The 22,880-nt window shown below is 42.2% G+C and overlaps 1 protein-coding gene and 1 long non-coding RNA gene across 3 annotated transcripts in view; one reads left to right on the plus strand and one right to left on the minus strand.

The window, feature by feature from the left end:
- Nucleotides 1-5,587: 5,587 nt before the first annotated feature.
- On the minus strand, nucleotides 5,588-17,256 carry LOC122552995 (cystatin-like). The gene is made up of 3 exons (XM_043696356.1): nucleotides 16,971-17,256; nucleotides 12,326-12,433; nucleotides 5,588-5,870 (listed from the first exon to the last, which is right to left on the minus strand). The coding sequence occupies exons 1-3, from the start codon at nucleotides 17,178-17,180 to the stop codon at nucleotides 5,781-5,783; spliced, it is 408 nt and encodes a 135-aa protein (XP_043552291.1). The 5' UTR covers nucleotides 17,181-17,256; the 3' UTR covers nucleotides 5,588-5,780.
- The window catches only part of LOC122552996, a 53,767-nt gene continuing 48,138 nt past the window's right edge, over nucleotides 17,252-22,880 (plus strand). Inside the window, exon 1 of one of the 2 annotated variants that reach the window (XR_006312586.1) lies at nucleotides 17,252-17,305. This is a non-coding gene — a long non-coding RNA (uncharacterized LOC122552996). Of the gene's footprint in view, nucleotides 17,349-22,880 lie in introns of both variants that reach the window. The other variant, XR_006312585.1, reaches the window with a different exon arrangement.

Below are 22,880 nucleotides of genomic sequence, written 5' to 3' on the forward strand. Positions count from 1 at the left end.
ATGCTGAGTTTCAAAGAGTCATAGTGATATATAGCACAGAAACAGACCCTTCAGTCCAACTCATCCACACTAACCAGATATCCAAAATTAAGCAAGTCTCATTGCTAGCATTCAGCCCATATCCGTCTAAACCCTTCCTATTCATATACCCATCCAGATGATTTTAAATGTTGTGATTGTACCAGCCTCCATCACTTCCTCTGGAAGTCCATTACTTACACACACCATCCTCTGTATGAAAAGTTACCCCTTAGGTGCCTTTTAAATCTTTCCTCCATTGCCTTACAATTATGCCCTCTAGTTTTGGACTCCTCTACCTCTTGATTATTCACCCTATCATACCCCTCATGATTTTATAAACTTTTATAAGGTCACCCCTCATTGACTACAATGAACAAGGCCTTGGGGTATTCCAACCACCCAAGACTTTTTGTAGCAGTGTATGATTGATCAAGTGCACTCTTCACTTCCTCATGGGTTAGAATGTAAACTGCTGTCAGGATAACAGAAGGGAACTCCAGCAGCAGGTAGTAGGAGCAGCACTTCGTTGTTAGATATTCTAGGTCCAGGGAGCAGTAACTCACCAGGGTCACCACATCTGAGCACCAAGAGGTATTGATCAGGAGGCAGACTCCTCCACCCTTTGCCTTGCTTGAGAACACCATGCAGTCCATGTGATGATTTGAGAAGCCCTCAGGTTGTTAGGCACAGTCAGGAGAAGCAAGAGTGAGCCATGTCTGTAAAACAGAAGTCTCTGAATTCTCTTTGGTGGGGGAGCCTAGCTTGATATTCATCCAGTTTGTTTTCAATGGCTGGGACATTTGCCAGGAGTATGATAGGGAGGGGGAAACTTGAAACCACGTTGTTTCAGTCTCACCTGTACGTCACCATTTTGACTTGGAGATATAGCACCATTCCTTCACTGTCGCTGGGTCAAAATCCTGGAATTTCCTTCCTATGGACATTGTGGGTCAACCTATAGCATTTAAATTGCAGCAGTTCAAGAAAGCAGCTCAACACCACCGTCTCTTGGGCAACTATAGACTAGCAATAACTACTGGCCAGCAGCAATGCCCATATCCCACAAGTGAATAAAAAATTGTATGTGACATTGGTTTGTTATTGAAAGGTGTACCACAAGTTTTCATTAAATCACTGACAAACTGTGGCAGCATTTCAGTCTCATTTTCTGTCTTTGATGGGTTGTATGGAAATGTGCTTTCATAGTGACCGAGGCTGTGATAGGTCAAAGTTTCATTTGTGAAGGTTGAACACATTTGAGGGAATAACAGTTAATTCACTGAAATTATGAAAAATTAAAAGTGCTGGCAGATATTGTCTGTGCCCACTGTTTAATTCAGATTGTTCAGTGTTATAGTTTTGTTTAAAAAAAGCCACAAGAGGACATTTATTTGCTTAATATTGTTTTCTTAATTTCTGATTTCTTCTAAAGTACATTCATGATGTTGAACTGCACAAAAGGAGAGGTTTTCTTGTGATTTCCATGCAGCTCAACACGTAAGACTTTTAAATTTGTTCTCACAATAATGGAACTTGTGGATTTTGGCACTTGATTAGTCATCTCTGGCCAACATTTTGGAGGAATTCATTTGTCTGCTTTGTTAATCTGGTCAGCTTCAAACAAACAATCCATCCTTTTCTACAAGAGAAACATTGGAATTCATACAATGCAAAACAGGTCAAACATTAGATTTAGTCCTTTCAGATTCTTTAAACTTGACTGACTTGGAACAGCACCTTGCAGGTTTCAACTGGAGCACACCAAGTGAAATAGGGAGGTTTTTCCTTAATCCTACTTAGATTTTTGTAAAAAGTGAAGGGCATCAGGAAGCTTTATAGTTTTGCATCATAAACTTGTGCTCCTCAAATGTATTATCTGAGAGAAGTCTAGCCATCCTACCTTTTCCATGTACTGTATAAGGTGTACATCTGGCAAGCAGATACACCATTCCTTAAAGCATGTAGGTAAGGGAATAGAAAATGGAAAATTGTACCCTTACCAGAATGAGAGCAGAGACCAGCATGGAGACAGCAAGTACCAGAGTGGAGCTGAGGCCTTCAGGTTTGGAGCCCAGCATAGTCTACAGACTTGGCCCAGACTGTCTGGAGGCTCGGTGCTGGCATGGACTTGGTGAAAAGACCAAACGTAGAGTACTTTTTAACAAGAAAACTTATTATTCTTATGCTGAACTTTTCATGAGTCAAGTCTGTAACACATACTTAAGCATTCTATACTTAAGTACCCAGTATCTAAAGTGACACCAAAGCAGCAACATTAGACTTCAACTCATTCGAGTTCACATAACAATAAAGGCTAATTCAATTCAGGTCCTGCAGACTTGTCTACCCTAATGCTTCAAACATCTTTAGATTCAATGGGCACACAGACAAAAACATCTGCCAGAGTAGACAAAATCAGAAGCTTAGTGTGGGAGATTGCTCAGAACACTACCATCTGGAATTTCTCTCCCTCCTACAGCCAGAATCTGAGGGGCAGATTCAGGTTCAAAATCACTTCATCAGCCAGTACCCTCACATTGGGGGAAGATCCAGCCACCCTGCATTAGTTGCGGTGTCATTCAGTCAGATGGCCTAACACAGGAAGGTCTCACATCAGTTCTGAAGAGTGACTCAAAACATTAACTCTTCTTTCTCCTCATAGATGCTGCTTAGTTTTGCCAGAATTTTCTGCTTTTGGTTTCAGATTGCCAGCATCTGCAATTCTTTGTTTTATATTAATATAGGAAGGCTCTGGTTGCAAATTGGAAGTGTGTCTTTGGGAGTTGTAGAGGCTGTATCCCAAATCAGAAAACAGGTAGACTGAAATCAGTGCTTAAAAATGTGTTGCTGGAAAAGCGCAGCAGGTCAGGCAGTATCAAAGGAACAGGAGAATCAACATTTCAGGCATAAGCCCTTCTTCTCTAGCATCTGCAGTCCTCACTTTCTCCTTCCAGACTGAAATGAGTGGCAAATTAAAAGGGAGAGGGGCCTAGAGATGGTTCAGCCAGGCAGAAGCTAAAAAGAAATTAAAGGCAGCATTCATCAGAAATGCTGCACTACCTGTCCCTCATGTGAAAGTTTAGGTCAAGCAATACATTTGACTACAAATTCAGACAGTTGTCCACACACAACTTTACAGGAAAAGTGAAATTTTAAGCAAATTTCATCTTAGTACAAATAGCAACAGAACCACTACAATGACAATGGGATTTGCATGCAAGGTGAGGCATTAAGTTTTCTTACAAATCTTTGAGAAAATGAGGAAGGATAAAATAGAACACAATCAGTAGGATTCACTGTGGGTCAAGTTCTTCCAAGCCTTTTGGAAGCCGATTCTGAGATGGGGCTTGTAAAGGTGAATTCTAAAAAAGGTATGGGACCACAGTACCAAAAAAAGGTCATTTTTGAACTGACTAGGCTGTCAAAAACCTACTGACCTATGACGTATCCTAGTTGTACAGCACAAACAGACCCTTCTGTCCAACTCACCTATACCAACCAGATCTTCCAAACTAATCTAGTCCCACTTGCCAATATCTAGCCATATCCCTCCGAACCCTTCATGCTCAGATCCCCATCCAGATGCCTTTTAAATATTTAATTGTACTAGCCTCCACTACTTCTGGCAGTTCCTTCCATACATGCACCAACCTCAAAAAAATTTGCCCCTCATGCCCCTTTTAAATCTTTCCCCTCTAACCTGTGGGTGGCACGGTGGCACAGTGGTTAGCACTGCTGCCTCACAGCGCCTGAGACCCGGGTTCAATTCCCGCCTCAGGCGACTGACTGTGTGGAGTTTGCACGTTCTCCCCGTGTCTGCGTGGGTTTCCTCCGGGTGCTCCGGTTTCCTCCCACAGTCCAAAAGATGTGCAGGGTCAGGTGAATTGGCCATGCTAAATTGCCCGTAGTGTTAGGTAAGGGGTAAATGTAGGGGTATGGGTGGGTTTCGCTTCGGCGGGTCGGTGTGGACTTGTTGGGCCGAAGGGCCTGTTTCCACACTGTAATCTAATCTAATCTAAAAATCTAATCTAAAAACCTTAAATATATGCCTTCTACTTTTGCCTCTCCTACCCTGGGGAAAAATACCTTGGCAATTCAACCAATCCATACCCCTCAATTTTAATAAACCTCCAAAAAAGTCATCCCTCAGCTTCTGACACTCCGAGGGGAAAAAGCAGCCCTGGGTTTTACAGGCTCTCTCCGTAGCTCAAACCCACCAACATCCTTGCAAGTCTTCTCTATGCCCTTTCAAATTTAACATCTTTCCTACAACAGGAGGCCAGAATTGAATGCAGTATTCCAAAATGACCTAACCAATGCCTCATACAGCTGCAACATGACATCCCAACTCCAAACTCTAAGCAGTGGCAATTCTCCTGGCATTGGCAGGGCTCCTCCATAAATACCCTCAACACTTAGGAGGGACCAGCTTCACAGGATGAGTTCAACACTGCATGAGAAGTGAAGGTGTTTTGGTGGTAGCAAAGCTACCATCTTCCTGTATCTCAATCTTAATGATAAGTGAGGAATTTGGGGCAAGGAGGTCTCGAAACATGGGATTGATGATCATCTGTTCCCCCAACTCATGGCAGTTCTAGTGCTTCTTCCCCTCTTGTTTGTTGGGCCACAGCATTCACTGGTCACTTAGTAAAGAATCTAAGTCCCCAGCAGGCATCACCAGAACTCACTATCCATAATCAGACAGCAACCACACAAACAGGCCAGCACCTATAAAATTCAAATGCAATGTGGAGTGCCCTCTCAGGGCCCAGCTGCTACATTCCTGGCACTTATGACAAAAGTATAGCCAAGTGTGTTGGTAGAATTGAAAAACGCAGTGCAACATACAGCTCAGATGTCACAGTATAGCTTTTGCCCTTCACATTTCCCAGCTGATTCTGCCAAAAGCCACACTATATACAAATTTCCAGAATGTAGAGTGGAAAACTGAAGTGAAAATGTCACAGGCCCTCATTGTTATTTATTTTGGACCCAAGGGTTGATTTATATGAAGGGACACAAAGTAAGGAATTAGCCAAGAGGCCAAAAATGTTTCAACTATGGAAGGAGAATGCAGCAGACAATACTTGCTCCATTAAAATGATCATCCAATGATGTATCAGCTTTCCTTCCATGTAAATAGGTGATTCCAAAATGGCTGTATTCATGCTGGTTATGGTTCCCATAATAATTTGCAGACAGCAAGTGAATTTACAATCAACTCATCTTGATTCAATTACAAGTTAACTGAATCAGAAATAAGAAACAATACAAATTTATCCATGTGTTAGCAGCTTCAACAATTCATTCTAGAGTTGGTGTTTCTAGGATAGTGTGGTTTATCAATTCCATACATTTCGAAAAAACTGAAGCATATGATCAAAGTATACTTTCTGCACACTATGTTAAAGGTCAATTTTTCTCCATCCAATAGAAGCCCATTGAAAAAGGAGGACCTTAAAATTCCTTGAGGATGAAAAGCCTAATATTGCCAGTTTTCTAAACAGTAGGAGTTAGTGAACTTTCATGTTGGTCAAGAAATACCACTGCCTCATTTACCAGGTAATTCAGAGTTTTATAGTTTTATTAGCTTTAATGGAAGCTACAGTAATTTTGGTATAGTGAGGCATTTAACATTCATGTTCATGATTTAATTAAAGGCTAGAGCTGCTACTAGGATGCAGAAAAGTGGGAGTTTCCAGTGAATAAATTAAGCATTTAGTAACCAAATAAAATTAATTTGCTGCAACGCAGAAAATTCAGTTGTTTGATGGTTTGCACATCTTGTTTTGCAGAGACGTTTCTTCAGCCCAAGCGATTGAAAGAACCTCAAATTTGCAAAAGGTTTTCTGAAAAGTTAGATTAATAGTTGGAAGTTAGATTCATTCCACTGTTACACTAGATCATGCTACATACTATCCAGCAGGGTTGGTTTAAACAGAGAGGCTTTCTACTGATGTCATAGGAATTAGTTACAAGAGCTTAAAACAATCAATAAAACATGAGTCAACAAATATTTTGCCTTTAGTAGTGTTAAGATTACGTAGTATATTTCCAAGACAAAAGACCACTGCACAAGCAATTACCCAAATCAAGTTAAATTCAAGCTAGTTTCAGATCACAAAGTGACACCCTGTTGTGAATAAATAGCCTGAATCTTTCTGGATAACAAAGCAAAGGTGGGGTAGTGGGTGGAGAGGATAGAAGTGAGGCTGACAAGACCAGGAGCGATGGAGGTGCCTGGCGGTTGTGAGGAATAAGCTCAGAGACAAAAAAGGAAAGTGGAGTGGGGAAGGAGGTTGCAAAGGGGAGTGAGCAGTTTAAATGTTTCAGATAATTACTCAGCCAACTGAAAAACCAGGAAACCTGACAACACTGAAGTCATGGATTCCTTGCAAATGAAGGTGCAGTCTCTAAGAGTGCAGAGCTTAGAGTTACTATATGGGGAAGGGAACAAATATGAAGAATGCACTATAATGAACAAGGTCAATTAGATAAACTTCATACTGCAAAGTTTTATAATAAACTGCATGTTCCTACATCTCAAAAGCAGATCAGACTGCATTACTTGAAATGTAATTACTGTTTTAGAGATGAACACAGCCATTCAGCTGATTTCAGTCGTCTGCAAAGATAATTTAGAGGCATACATTTTTATCATACCAAATGCCAGTCTTTTGAAAAGACCATTTGTTGCTAATTTATGCCTATTATCTTGGACCAATTTAAATACCATGATATCTAAAAAAGTAGTGCTGTGGTTTTAAGGTTGACTATTCTGCTTCTGTGAGCAGAAATATGCTACAAGTCAACAAATATATAAAATACTAGTATGTAAATTCAGAACAAAAGGAGCCCCTGAAAACCAAGTGTACTCCTCCAGAAAATTAAAGTCCTTGGAAGTATTAATTGCAACTTATATTGCTTACTTATGATTTGACACTGGAGCCTTTACATCTTACAATCCTGGCTCCATTTTGAATCCAATGATGACCAGAACCAGGTCTATGACAAGCACAATTCCAGGGAAGCTATGCCCCATTTATAATGAACTGAAGACTCACTAAAGTCCACATTCAGTTCAATGTACCATTTGTAAGTGAACCAGTCAAACTCCATCAATGCATAGCCTCACTATGTCAATAATATTCACTTGCCTCCCTCACACCCACAACATTGCACACCCCTCTCCACCCTCACATCTCCCTGTTCCAGTGTTCGTTCCCCACAACCCTATCAAAAATCAGCTCGACAGAATCCAGGTGTTATGAAGGCTAGTTGGGTGAAGGGGTTTGAGTGCTGCTTGTGTGCAGAGAAGTATAAACAAACAATTAGGACTGCAGTATGGAGAGCATTGCCAGGAAGAAGAGTAGCATTCTGGGTAACAGTTAGAGGTGGGAAGGGGAGGAAGCAGGCAGTGCAGGGATCCCCTGTGGTTGTTCCCCTCAACAAGAGCTATACCGCTTTGGATACTGGGGGGGGGGGGGGGCAGGGGTAGGGGGAGGGCCTAGCAGGGGGAAGCAGGGTAGTGTTTCACACAATTAGGCACTCAAATGTAAATCGCATTCAAGAATGTCAGTGGTAAATGTTGAACAGGACAGGTGGGCATGCACAGCTTTTGCTTTTGCAAAATTACAATTCCTACCGATTCCTTAATAAGTGTAATGTTTGAAAAGAAGCATGACAATAGAAACATATTAAATTACATTTTCCATTTATTGGATCTTTTTTTTCTATTTTCAGCCTCTTATTAAGAAACAATTCTGTTCTGATGTAAGGGCAATAAATTTGCTTCACCATGTGAATATTGCAGAATAGCAATTATTTTGGCGGTTTATGAAAGGCATCTGGAAAATGTTTATGTCTATGAATATGAGCATAGGATCTTGAATCAAAGTATTCATTTATTTTCGTGTTCAACAATATTCCCAAGGTAAATTATTGAGTTGTGACATAAAAATGATATTTGAGAATGCTGTGTTTTTAGGAGAGGGGCCTTTCAGATGTTTATGAAACCTTTTGAAGTTTGGTTTGGAATAAATATTTCATGTCATCACTGACATGTGCATTTTGCTGGTTTGGCTGATTTTAACATTTTTGAATAATGGTTATACACAGTGTACACGTTTCATGTGGAGCCATTTTGGTATGCTACAGTGCTGTTAGTTTTATTTGATGCTCCTCATAGCCATTAAAATTGCAGCATAGTTTATTGTTGTATTATACTTGACTTTCTGGAATATGTTTTAGGATGTTCTCTGCTGTTTTTATTTTTCTTGCTGTACATGAATTTTTGCATTCTTTTTACTTTTCTATTCATACCTGAAATAAGGCCTTTGAGAGTTTGGTTCCAGTGGCCATGTTGCAATGACTTAATCTGTCTGATTTCATTTCCAGAATGATTAAATTGATGTCTAGCAGTAATAGCAAAGAAAGAAGTATCAATTGAGGTTAAGTACATACAGGTGGAGTCATTCAGTGGTTTCTTGAGTGCATATAAAGTGATACCTGGGCTATGGTGTCACAATGGTAGTGTCCCTAACACTGGGCTAGGAGATCCAGTTCAAGTCCCATTTGCTCCATAAGGGGTGTCCTAAAATCTTGAACAGATTGATTAGAAAATATTTATGAAGTGATACTGTAACAGGTGTGGAATCAGGAAATATAATACCTTTAATGTTTTACGCTGTGACTGAATTTGTTCTAAACAAAAGATTGGTTAAGGTTTCTTCAGCATCTGGCTAACAGAAGTATAACAACGTAACTTCTGGATATTCCGAGGAAATTTATAACCTATAAACATTTTCAAAATGTAGGTGCTGTTGTGTTCTCAAAGGATTGATCATTGGCGCCCTCCTATTTGTCATCTATATGTTTGACCTTGGTAATGTCATCCAAAATCATTTCCACATGTATGCTGGCAACACCTAGCTTTATTTCACTACCACTTATTTTACCAACACTTTGGTTGTTCCTATATTGTCAAACTGCTTATCTGACAGGCAACATTAGTTTAGTTTAGATTAGATTAGATTGAGAAGAAATTTCCTCCAACTAAATCATGGAAACACTGATGCCATTGTCAAAAGATGTTCCCTAGTCATTGGCTCTCTTTCTTGCAACTATCAGAGTCTGTCTGACCCAGGCAATTCTCAACCTGGTTTAATATTTGATTCGAAGATGAGCTTCTGACCACACATCTGTATCATCTCTCAAAGTCCATATCCACCCCCATACCGTTGCCCAATATCTTCTCAGAATTGGCCCAGCAGTGGAAAATGGTGCGTAAAGAGTGACATCTTCAACATTGGTAGGATCTGGTGTGCACAGCGGCAAGGTGGTGGAGGAAGCATGGCGGCACAGGCATTGTTGATGGTGAGCTGGCTCAGGATTGATGGACTCTCTCAGCTATATATTAGTTCTTATTCTTAAAATTATTTAAAATAGTGCCAGATTGTGACGACAGTGGAAATACTGTAAAATACACATGACAATAAAATCAACCATCTCTCCCTCCTTCCCTCCCTCCCTCCCTCCATCAATCCATCCATCCAACTCCTCATTTAAGTTTCTGTTGCCTTACATTTGACTACTGCACCACATTCCTGGCTGGCTCCCAAGTTAAGCATTAAAATATTCCAAGCCTTGTGGTCCATCTTCTAACTCTCACCAATTTCCATTTAATTAGACCACCCACGTGCTCCTACATGGTTAGCTCCTTGTTAACTAACACTTGATTTTCATGATTTGGAGGTGCCGCTGTTGGACTGGGGTGTACAAAGTTAAAAATCTCGCAACACCAGGTGATAGTCCAACAGGTTTATTAGCAGCACTGGCTTTCAGAGAGCTGCTCCTTCACAACCATCTGATGAAGGAGCAGCGCTCAGAAAGCTAGTGCTTCTAAATAAACCTGTTGGACAATAACCTGGTGTCGTGTGATTTTTAACTTGATTTTCAAATTCTCATCCTTTATTTTCATGCTATTATCCTTCCCTATTTTGGTAATCTTGTCCAACCCTTAGAGATATCTCCAATTTTGGCCTCTTGAGCATCCTCATATGTAAGCAAAATACTATTTTAAACACATCTCTTTGATCAATTGCCCCTAATATTTCCTTAGGTAACCCAAATTAAATTTTATTTGATATTGCTCCATCAAGTTCTTTGGAACAGTTTATTACTTTGAATGCAAGTTGTTCCAGTTGTTGTTGTAGCAAGTGCAATTACTTTTGCATAGCACGTTCCTACAAATAAGAAATGACCAAGTTACCTGGTTTGAGGTATTAGCTGAGACACAAATGTTAGCGAAGACATTGTGAAAATTTCCCCCATCAAACAGTGGAGTGGCACCTTTTAAACATCAGCTCTGGCTTAGTTGGTGGCACTTTTGCCTGAGTCAGAAGTTTGTGGGTTCTAGTCCCATTACTGGATTTGAGCACTAAATCAAAACTGATATTCCAGTGCAGTTCTGCCGTGCTTGCTATACTGTTGGAGGTGCTGTCTTTTGGATGAGGTGCTAAACTGAGGCATTTCCTGCTATCTTGAATGCGGAATACAGGGTTAATGGTAGGGTTCTTAGTCAGGTGGAGGAACAGAGGGATCTTGGGGTCTATGTTCATAGATCTTTGAAAGTTGCTACTCAGGTGGATAGAGCTTGTAAGAAGGCCTATGGTGTTTTAGCGTTCATTAGCAGCGGGATTGAATTCAAGAGTCGTGAAGTGATGTTGCAACTGTACAGGACTTTGTTTAGGCCACATTTGGAGTACTGTGTGCAGTTCTGGTCGCCTCACTTTAGGAAAGGTGTGGAAGCTTTGGAGAGGGTGCAGAGAAGATTTACCAGGATTTTGCCTGGAATGGAGAATAGGTCGTACGAGGATAGGTTGAGAGTGCTAGGACTTTTCTCGTTGGAACGGCGAAGGATGAGGGGTGACTTGATAGAGGTTTATAAGATGATCAGAGGAATAGATAGAGTAGACAGTCAGAAACTTTTTCCCCGGGTACAACAGAGTTTTACAAGGGGACATAAATTTAAGGTGAAGGGTGGAAGGTATAGTGGAGGATGTCAGGCGTAGGTTCTTTACCCAGAGAGTGGTGGGGTCATGGAATGCGCTGCCTGTGGGAGTGGCAGAGTCAGAATCATTGGTGACCTTTAAGCAGCAATTGGATAGGTGCTTAAGCTAGGACAAATGTTCGGCACAACATCGTGGGCCAAAGGGCCTGTTAGGTGCTGTATTGTTCTATTCTGAGGATGCTGAGCTGTTTCAGCAGTGGAACAAACTATGTTCCTGAAGCATTTTGATACTACTTCATGAACAGGCTTTATACTTGCCAAGAAAAATTACTAAATTTGTGTAAAGACCAGATAAGCATAGGACACTAAACCTGCATGGCTGTGGCTGCTTAATCCCACTGTTTTATGTGAAAATGCAGCAATTCAAAGTGTTAATATCCCACACAAGTACTGCACTTACATGTCAACTTTCCCAGGGTTCCAAGACGGACTAGCAACTTTAGTCACTTGCCACTTTCTACATCAAGAGATTCAGGACAGTGATATTTATCATACACATCAGTAGTGTTTTACTAAAAGGTGGTCAGAGTTTAAAATAATTGTACCATATAGTAGGGATTACAGGTAGTGAGATCAAGCCAGAAGCAATTACATCTCCAGAATAATTAGAAGTTCCCATGAAAATTTTGCAATTTTACCTTCTTTCCTCCTTGTTAGCTCCCATCATTTCAGACAATTAAATTTAGACTCTTCTGCCCTGCACTCAATAATCATGCTCTCATAAGTCATAAATGTACCAGATAAGTTCAAGTCAGAGCTAGCTTCAAAAATTTGAAGATTGCAATTTGACCTCAAGTAATGCTGGAGACTATTTTCATTGAGGGCACACAAATTCCCTTCTCGCCCCTTCCACATCCCTCCCCAGGATAATTCCTGCTCTTATAAAAAGAGTGTACACCTTACACTGTATATAAAGGAAATAAGTGGTAAGGCTCCTTCCATCTAAACACTTGGAGAAGTTTGCAGGATTTGTGCAAAATACAGATATTTTGTTTTGCTTCCGTTAGTGATCCAAAATCAACCAAGATTCTGCTCAGAGACCATTCATTCAGTTTAAAAGAATCCAAATAAAACAAGCATTTGACTTAAATGGAATTCAGATTGCATTGGAAATGGTATAAAGTTTGGACTGTTTGAAATGGATACAATTAATTCTAGTTATTAATAGAGACTACTAATTAGATCCCAAAATCCACAAGTGTTCTATTATCATAAATGAACATAAAGCCTTACATGTGATGTTTCACTGAAATTGCAAGTTTCCAAATCATGAACCTGTCCTTGTTTGCATTGGGTTCTCCCCAATTCAACTTCAAATGTGTACTTCACCCCAGCAACAATCTGAAAAGGAAGAAAGCAAAATGTTTAAGAAAATAATCAAGCCCAGTTTAGAAACAAAAATCCATGGAAGCATCAACTAAAATATAAGATTCATTTTATGCAACAACAAAAAAAATCCACATGACAATTTCTGCTCAAAATTACCAGCAAGAGGAAATGGTGGAGGCTGCTACAATTACAATATTTAAAAGACATCTAGATAGGTATATGAATAGAAATGGTTTATAGGAATATGGGCCAGTGATGGCAAATGGGACTAGATTTATTTAGAATCTGGACAGCCTTGACAAGTTGGGCCAAAGGGCCTGTTTCCATGTTGTATATCTGATTCTATGACTAATCTGAATTAAGCAGTGGGCAAAGAAGAATTAGGAAAACTTTTAAAGTTTGAATTAGACAACTAACCTTTCAGCTACATTTAACCTTCACAAATTTGGGTTCCCATGGCCTCCGTTACCACAATTAATGCTGCTTTCAGGTCATTAAGATAAGTGAAACTAAAGGCTTCCCTATACACACAATTTGCAAACTGTGATTGAGTGAAAGTTAATGGTGCAACTTGTAGCACAAAATCAAAGATTCAATTGTGATTGCTAGGTTACCATTAATTATTAAGTTCACGTTACCGTAGTCTCTTGCGTTCCCAATGCCTCACCTGTTCCCTCTAATCAGATTGTGGGCTCCACTCTAGAAAACGTGAATGTAAAGGAAGCTAATTTTCAGGGCAGCACTGAAGTCCTGCATTGTGGATAAGATAATAAATCTAAATGCTGTCTCAATTGGCCATAAAAACATCTATAAATAGTTATCCAATTAGTCCATGCCCTGGCCATTATGTAACTGCATAGCCAACATCTGTAAAATAGATAGTTTACTCAGCTTATTATTTGCCATATTTTAATAATTACAACCACTTGAGCACCTTTGAAGTGGAAAGCACTTTGGGTCAAACAAGTTAGTTATTTCCTACCAATACTTACGGCGGGATAAATAGGAACACTAGGGTCATGGACTAAAGTATGACAATAAAATCATCTCCAGAGGAACCTTGATTATCCAAATGACATGGACAGGGAGTATTTCATTCGGTTAGTCGAATGCTAGATAAGTTAGCCACACAGCAGGACTTGGTGATCTTGTTTGGATAATCTGGAATTTGGTTAATCGAATGCCAGATAATCAAGATTCCTCTGTACATAGAACTAGTTACTATCTGGTCATAATTTTGCCACTTGCAATAGGGTTTCATGACAAATAAATATTAGCCTCTGTACCAGGGAGAGTGAATTAGTGAATCGGTTCTATTATGCAACTAAGCCTGGGTAAAATACCTCAACAGTAATTTGACATCTCCAAGCATGCAGCACTTCCAGAACTGCACTGGGGTCAGTATGGAGTTGCATCCACAGCCTCTGAAGTGACACTTGAGCCCACAAACCCCTGAGGACACAGATTTAAGGTAACTGGCAAGAAAGAGGAGTGTGATTCAAAACTTCTTTTTTTCTTAAAATGATTTTTGAATGCACAGTTTGAGAATTTGGTGAGCAGATATCTAAACTTTGAAAGAATTTTGGACATGTACTTGGAGGGGGAGCTAAATGGCAGGGCTATGGGACAAAACAGAATAGAACAATTAGAACTGAGACAAATGGGCTGCATGACCTCTTCCAATGCAAACCACTTTCATGTCTTCAGAACTGACAACAGAAGGAACAAATATTAATACAAACAGAAGGGAAGGAGGACAAGATAACAATATGGGCAAATTGTTGCAACAGATCTATCAAGTTATGAACAAAAGGCATTGAGGACTTAGATTAGAGGCAAAAGACTTGCCAATCACTAGTTTCTATTGACAGGACATGGGGAATCCAGTTTGAAGGTGAAACTAAGTAGCAGGATCACCAGCTCTAGAAAAATAAAGACCATCGGGGTGTACAATACCATCTTGCTATATTGAAATTTCCACCTCACCAACATTGACCCTTTTAATTTGTCATTCCATCCGCCTCCTCAGGTGGGTGGAAGACTTCATTCTAGTATTCAAAAAAAAAAGTCAATTACAAGGAAACAGATACTTGATATTACTCAGTGCTATAGTTACTTATTCAAACAAACTTGAACACAATTTGGTTCCATCTAAAACCATCGAACCTGGAAGGGAATTCCACGTTCAACTCTATGGTTTTTCAGTTCTGATGTCTACTGTTGCTCTGTTAGGAGTCTATATTGTATCTATTTCCCATCATTGCTCATCATCCAACTACTGGTCAGACCAAGCACAGGAGTTGGGAGGTCACATTGGGCTGTACAGGACATTGGTTAGGCCATTTTTGGCATATTGTGTGCCATTTTGTCTCCCTCCTATCAGGAGGACGTTGTGAAATTTGAGGAGGTTTGGGAGAGAGTTAAGGGCTTGAGAATTTGAGCTATAGGAGAGGTTGAATAGGCAGGGTTTGTTTTCCCTAGAGTGCCAGAGCCTGAAGGGTGACCTTAGAGGTTTTAAAATCATGAGGGGCGTGGATAGGGTAAACATACGTGGTCTTTTCCCTGGGGAGGTAAGAGTCCAGAACTAAAAGGCATAGGTTTAAGGTGAGGGGAAAGGTTTAAAAAGAGGCATTTTCTTCTTGCAGGGGGTGGAGGGTGTATGGAATGAGCTGCCAGAGAGTGGGGAGACTGGTAAAATTACATTTAAAATGGCATCTGGATGGGTATAGGAATGGGAAGAGTTTAAAATAATACTGAGTGCTGCACACTGCTCCCAGTCCGCTTCACAACAAGACTGAGTGCTAAACAATTGTCCCAGTTTAGAGGGATGTAGGCCAAGTGCTGACAAATGGGACTAGATTAGTTTATGATATCTAGTTGACATGGACAAGTTTAACAGAAGGGTCTGTTTCTGAGCTGTACGTCACTATGACTTTATGACCCTTCCTCAGAACTTGGAAAAAGGCCAGTTTTTTCAGCTTTTGCTTAAACTAGGTAACAGGGGAATTTAAGGTGAAAGGGACTAAATGTGCAAATTTGACAGCACTTTTCCAGCTTGACTTTGCACACAATCTCTACACTCTCTCTGGACACAAGCATTCCGTTATGAACTTAACATCTCAATCACACAGGTCCCATCCTAAACTGTCACTCATGATCTTTACCCCACCCTGCACCTGGTATAAGATAGTAGGAACCCTTCTCCAGTTTACTGCTGCAAAAAAAAAATCTTCCAGTGTTTAATTATATCAGATGTTCCAGGTCTGTTCAATAATTATTTTTTCAAATATGGCTGCCCATCCTCCTGGAGGGGAAGCAAGGACCACAGATGCTGGAAAAGTACAGCAGGTCAGGCAGCATCCATGGAGCAGGAAAAAAAAATCAACATTTCAGGCATAAGGCCTTCATCAAGGCTTATGCCTGAAATGTCAGTTTTCCTGCTCCGTGGATGCTGTCTGACCTGATGTGCTTTTCCTGCTCATCCTTCTGGATGATCCCAGAAAGAAAGTTCAACCACAGCGACAAGCAACCAAATAATCATCCCTCCCCCTCATTTTGTAAATTCAGTGGGGAGAAAAATCCTGTTTCGTTAACAGGACAATTGGCGGTAGGAGTCATATGGTGAAACTTCCAGAAGGAAGTTTAGCTGGAGCTAGCAATTCCTCTACCAAGAGATTTCTTTTTAATTGGATGTTGCTATTGATCAATTTCTTTTGCCGCAGTGCACAAACTACTTCAAAGATACTTTGTTGATAGTGAAGCTAATGATTTGGTCCCTACCACAAACCCTGTTCACTGACTAGCATTTCAAAAATGAGGAATGACAGATCATTCACAACCTCTGCTACATGAGCCAGCAAGCTTCACACAAACCTTTCTTCAGTTTATTCATACTGTTTTTTTTCTCCCCTAGATTCCACTATTCTCATGGTTTAGTGTACAGACTTCTATCCTTCTGCACATTCAAAATCCCCATTAAATGCATTTAACTTGCATGCATCACTCCCACATTTCTGGTTATCCATTCACTCCTCATGCAACAACACCTCAATGTCAAAATTCTACAGCCCTTGTTTACAAGTTCCCTTCATGTCTCTTTTCTGTAACCCTCCAAAGCCAGTCTATCAACACCTCAAATTGTGATCTCCAAATTTTAACTGATTCGTTATTGAAACCTATGCCTTCAGCTATTTGGGTTATAAGCTCTTGAATTCCCTCCCAAACCGTTTCTACGTTTTTCCTCATCCTACAGGATCCTCCTCAAAACCTCATCTTCAGTCAAGGCTTTGGCCATCTGTCTTAACATCCTCTGTGGCGCCCTACCTGTTAATAACGATATTTATATTAAAGTGAACTACTATCTAATTGGCATTCACCACACGACACAACACTTTTTCTTTCGGTATTTGCAAGGGGTTGTCAAACTTTCCTCATGGTCTCGGCCAAGTATCATCACCCCCCAAATCCTCGAGATCTCCATTCCGTGGAGTCGTCGAACACCTCTCTTTCCCCCAGGGTTAGGTGAGTAGTGTTAGCCCCCCCCAATTACCTGCTGCTTGGCCGACAGGATCCTCACCACCTTGCTGGCGAACATGTCGTTGGACGCCTTGTTGTACTCGCTCACGGCGAAGTGCACGGCTTTCTGCAGCTCGGGGTCGTCCGGGGACACATCCTCGGGCGCGCCCACAAGCTTCTGCCGCGAGCCACACGCCTGCGCGGGTGCGGCCAGCAACACGCAGAGCACGAGCCAGGTAAACATCCCGCACCCTTTCAAACCCCAACGGTCAGCACAGCACACAGCCTCGCGCTGGGCTCTACAGGGAATAGAGACTCACAGGCAACCAATCCGGATGCTGCGGTAGAGACCGTCAGCGACAGTTTCCGGTAGGACTTCCGTTGTTCGGAAATAGCTGGAAAAGTACAGCGGGTAAGGCAGCGTTCGAGTCGACTGTTTGGGCATAAGGCCTTCAGTTTAGATTTCCTACAATTTGGAGACAGTCCCAACCAGTCTACACTGACCCTCCGAAGAGTAACCCACCCAGACCCCATTACCCTCTGACTAATGCACCTAACACTATGGGACAATTGAGCATGGCCAATTCACCTGACCTGCACAGCTTTGGACTGTGAAAGGAAACAACGAAGAAACCCACGCAGACACGGGGAGAATGTGCAAACTCCACACAGACAGTCAGCCAAAGCAGGAATCAAATCTGGGTCCCTGGTACTGCGAGGCAACTGTGCTAATCACTGAGCCACCATGCTGCCCCTAATCCCCTTCATCAGGAATGTGGAGCAGGAAAGGGGCTGAGAGATAAATAGAGGGGGGAGGGGGGGGTAGGATAGTTGGGGGGATAATTAGGATAGGACCATGGCGAGGGTGGACCCCATAGGTGGGGAGGAAGATGGACAAGTGAAAAGGACGGTGCTGAGTTGAAGGGCTGGATTTGGGATGAGCTGGAGGCCAGGGGAGGTTTGGGAAACTAGTGAAGTCAGTGTTGATGCCATGTGGTTGAAGGGTCTCATTTGCCGAGTGGCTTTGATTTGACAGTGGAGAAGGCCCAGGATTTGCATGTCCTTGAGGGAGTGGGAATGGGAGAGGGAGTTGAAGTGGTTGGCCACAGGGCAGTGAGGTTATTTAGTGCATGTGTCCCAGCGATGCTCTCTGAAACATTCCATGAGTTGGCATCCTGTCTCCCCAACTTGGAGGAGACCACATTGAGAGCAACAGACTCAGTAGATAAGGTGGATGGATGTGCAGGAAAATCTCTGCTGTGAAAAGATCTTTTGGGTCCGTGGATGGAGGTGAGGGGGCAGTTGTGGATGCAGGTTTTACAGCTCATGTGGCGGCAAAGGAAGATGCTGAGTGTGGAGGATGGGTTGATGGGGGAGGAACAAAGGAGTCACAGAGGGAATGGTCTCTGTGGAACGCAAATAGGGATGGGGAGGGAAATAAAACTTTGGTGGTGGGGTCTGAGTGTAGGTGGCGGAAATGGTGACGTATCTAGAGATTAGTGGGGTGAGAGGTAAGGACTGGAAGGTTCAATCCTTGTTGTGGTTGAAGAGGTAGGGTTCAGGGGCAGAGGTTAGGAAGTGGAGGAGATGTGCTGGAGGGCATTATTGGTCATGTGGGAGAGGAAATTGCAGTCTTTGAAATAGAAGGTCATCTGGAATGCCTTGGAGTGGAATTGCAGAGGTGGAGTAATTGGGAGTAAGGGATCGTGTTTTTACAGGGGTCCGGGTGGAGTGGTTGGGAAGGGGTTGCAGTCTAGGTAGCTGTGGGAGTCGGTAGGTTTGAAATAGATGTCTGTGTTGAGTCAGTGGCCGGAGACGGAGAGGTACAGGAAGGAGAGGGAGGTGTCGAATATTGGCAATGTAAACTTGAGGTCAGAGTGGAAGGTATTGGTGAAGTTGATTCAACTTCCTCTTGGGAGCACAAGGCAGCACTAATGCAGTCATCGATGTTGCAGAGGTAAAGGTGAGGGATGGTGCCGGTGTAACTATGAAAGATGGTCTGTTCCACATACCCTACAAAGAGACAGGCGTAGATGGCTTTTCCACATACCCCACAAAGAGACAGGCCATGCGGGTGCCCATGGCTACCCTTCTGTCTGTAGGAAGTGGGAGGATTCAGAGAAGAAGTTATTGAGGATGGGGACCAGTTCTGTCAATTGCATTAGTGTGCCAGTGGAAGGAGACTGGTTAGGTCGACAGAAGTGGAAGAAACAGAGGACTTGTAGGCCTTCACCGTGGGGGATGGACATATATAGGGACTGGATGTCCATGATGAAGATGAGGTGTTGGGGGCCAGGGATTCCAAAATCATGGAGGTGGCTGGAGGGCATGGTTAGTATCCCAAACATATATGGGGAGTTCCTGAACCAACGGGAACAGGACAGAGTCGAGATATGAGGAGATGAGTTTGGTGGGGCAGGAGCAGATGGAGACAATAGGTTGACTAGAGCAATCAGGTTTGGGAATGGGTTGAGTTTGATAGGGGAGAATGTCATGATGACTTCATCACAGGAACATTTGTGCCAAGAGAAGGGGCTGTTTGTAAAGTCAACCCCGAAAACAATGCTGCCACATTCCAGAAAATAAGCAGCTAAAGCACATAGTCATAGAGATTTACAGCACGGAAACAGACCCTTCGGTCAAACTGTTCCATGTCAACCAGGTACCCTAACCTAATCGAGTCCCATTTGGTGCATATCCCTCTAAATCCTTCCCATTCATTTACCCATCCAAATGCATTTTAAATGTTGTAATTCTACCAGTCTCCAACACTTCCTCTGTTAGCCCATTCCACATACACACCACTATCTGCTTGAAAAAGTTGCCCCTTAGGACCGTTTAAATTTTTTCCCCTCTCACTCTAAACCTATGCCTACTTCTGGATTCCCCCACACTAGAAAAAAGACCTTGTCTATTTACCATATCCATGCCCCTCATGATTTTATAATCCTCCATAAGGTCATCCCTCAGCCTCTGGCATTACAGGGAAAACAGCCCCAGCCTAATCAAGCCTCTCCCCCTAGCTCAAATCCTCCAACCCTGGCAACATCTTTGTAAATCTTTTCTGAACCCTTTCAAGTTTCACAATATCCTTCCAATAGGAGGGAGACCAGCATTACACACGATATTCCAAAAGTGGCCTAACCAATGTCTTGTACAGCCGCAATATGACCTCCCAACTCCTTACTCAGTGCTCTGACTAATAAAGGAAAGCATACCAAATTTATTCTTCACTATCCCATCTACCTGCAACTCCACTTTCAAGGAACTATGAACTTGCACTCCAAGGTCTCTTTGTTCAGCAACACTCCCCAGGACTTTACCATTAAGCTTATAAGTCCTGGTCTGATTTGCCTTTGCAAAATGCAGCACCTCATATTTATCTAAATTAAACTCCATCTGTCACTCCTCAGCCCATTGGCCCATCTGATCATCTCCTCATTACAAAAGGAGTGCAGGAGCAGAGGGACTTGGCTGTGCATTTATCTGCAAAAATGATTGAAGGTAGCTGAGCTGGTTGAAAAAGCTATTAATGAAATCCTGTAATCTTGTATAAGTAAGATATGCCTTTGGTTTGATTGTTGAGTAGTGTCAGACTCCCATATATATCGAATAAAGTATATTTTGAAATTGAAAAAACATTAACAAAATCTGACCAGGCAGCAGAGGCTGACAAGTCATAGCCTCCCTGGACATGGATGACATTGCCGTTTCCTGCTCGGAACTACGGACAATGTGCAGACTCATGAGCATTTGCAACCAGTTCAAACTGACCTTGGGTGGAGAGGGTGGATCCTGTCAGGTTGTTCCCTGAGCAGACTGTCAAAGTTATTTGGCAGAATGCCTCATCACCAGAACTTTCCAACAAACACCAAGACATCGATTGGCTGGAGGTCAGAAGGGCACTAGCTATGAGATCCTTCTAAGTCCGAACTCTGTTCCACCATATGCTGCCTTCGAGGTGGCTGCAGGGGGATACAGACTGTTACACATTTCCTTCTGGAATGTGCCTTTGCAAAATAAGGCTGGAGAGAAATGCAGGGTTTTTGTTGAGGTTCATCCCGATCAGCACCATGACTCAGGATGCTGCGGTCTATGGCTGTTCCCCGGGATGCACACCAAAACGAAGACAATCAAAAATCAAAGAGTAATATCAACTTAGAGAAAGGCACACTTTGGTCTGCCCAACATTTGTTGGTCATCCAGAGCAAGGAATTGACCCCAATTGAGTGTTGCAGACTGGCACATTCCAAGGTCCAGGGCTAGTTGGTGCGAGTGTACTTAAGCTTGGGGCAGCTGCCGCCAAAGTGCAGTGAGGAAAGGTCTTTCAGCCAATGTTACATAGGGGTCCATTCAGTTATTGGACCCCCACCCCAGGTGCCTCAAATATATATGAATATAATCTTGTACAAGTAAGGGATTTCTTTGGTTTATTTGTTGGATGCAGTCAAACTCCACTGCTTAATTTTTCATATGCTACTGTACAGAACTGAACTGCTTCAGTGACTATATAAAGATATTTTTACGAATAAGGTATATTTTTAAAATTATAAGAATTAATGAAGCATGCAGGATCTCAGGTTTTATAAGTAGAGGAATTATGAAAAGGAAGTTAATTTATGTAAACCCCTAGTTTACCATTAATGAGTGTATCAAATCTAATTCTGGGCACCATGTTGTGAGGACTCAAAGAGCCTGCAGAAAAGACTCATGAGGATCTTTGCAGGGATGACAAACTTCAGCCATGTTTGTTGATTGAAGAACCTGGGGCTATTCTCCTCAGTGTAGAAAGTCCCTGTATTCAGACAAGATTTGTTCAAAGGTATTCAAAATCATAAGAGGTCTGAACAAAGCTAGGGAGAAATTGTTTCCATGGTGAAAGAGTCAAGAACCAGGTGACACTAATTTAAGCAGCATTGACATGAGGAAACACTTGTTTATGCAAGATGTGGTTAGGGTCTGGAAAGCTCTGACCAAAAGATGGAGATAAACTCAAATGAGGTCTGTAACCATTCCACTGTTCCACAATTCCACAAATATCGATTAGTCCTGAGACACGTAAAGATAAATTTGGATACATAATATACCTTTTTAAACACAATGATTGCCATTTTGATCTCAAAATGGCATCTACAGCACATGCGTAGAAGTGTGTAGAGTAGGCAAATCATGAGATCACTCTGTGTAATATTGATTTTAATACCACAGAAGAGCTCAACTCTCCAGTTAATACCCATTTTATCTTCTGGATCAGAGGTGCTGGAAGAGCACAGCAATTCAGACAGCATCCGAGGACAGGCAAAATCGACGTTTCGGGCAAAAGCCCTTCATCAGGAATAAAGGCAGAGAGCCTGAAGCGTGGAGAGATAAGCTAGAGGAGGGTGGGGGTGGGGATAGAGTAGCATAGAGTACAATAGGTGAGTGGGGGAGGAGATGAAGGTGATAGGTCAGGGAGGAGAGGGTGGAGTGGATAGGTGGAAAAGAAGCTGGGCAGGTCGGACAAGTCCGGACAGGTCAAGGGGACAGTGCGGAGCTGCAAGTTTGAAACTAGGATGAGGTGGGGGAAGGGGAAATGAGGAAACTGTTAAAATCCACATTGATGCCCTGGGGTTGAAGTGTTCCAAGGCGGAAGATGAGGCGTTCTTCCTCCAGGCATCTGGTGGTGAGGGAGTGGCGGTGAAGGAGGCCCAGGACTTCCATGTCCTCGGCAGAGTGGGAGGGAAAGTTGAAATGTTGGGCCACAGGGCGGTGTGGTTGATTGGTGCGGGTGTCCCGGAGATGTTCCCTAAAGCGCTCTGCTAGGAGGCACCCAGTCTCCCCAATGTAGAGGAGACCGCATCGGGAGCAACGGATACAATAAATGACATTAGTGGATGTGCAGGTAAAACTTTGATGGATGTGGAAAGCTCCTTTGGGGCCTTGGATAGAAGTGAGGGAGGAGGTG

Source organism: Chiloscyllium plagiosum, chromosome 9 (assembly GCF_004010195.1).
Source record: "Chiloscyllium plagiosum isolate BGI_BamShark_2017 chromosome 9, ASM401019v2, whole genome shotgun sequence".
Lineage (NCBI taxonomy): Eukaryota > Metazoa > Chordata > Chondrichthyes > Orectolobiformes > Hemiscylliidae > Chiloscyllium > Chiloscyllium plagiosum.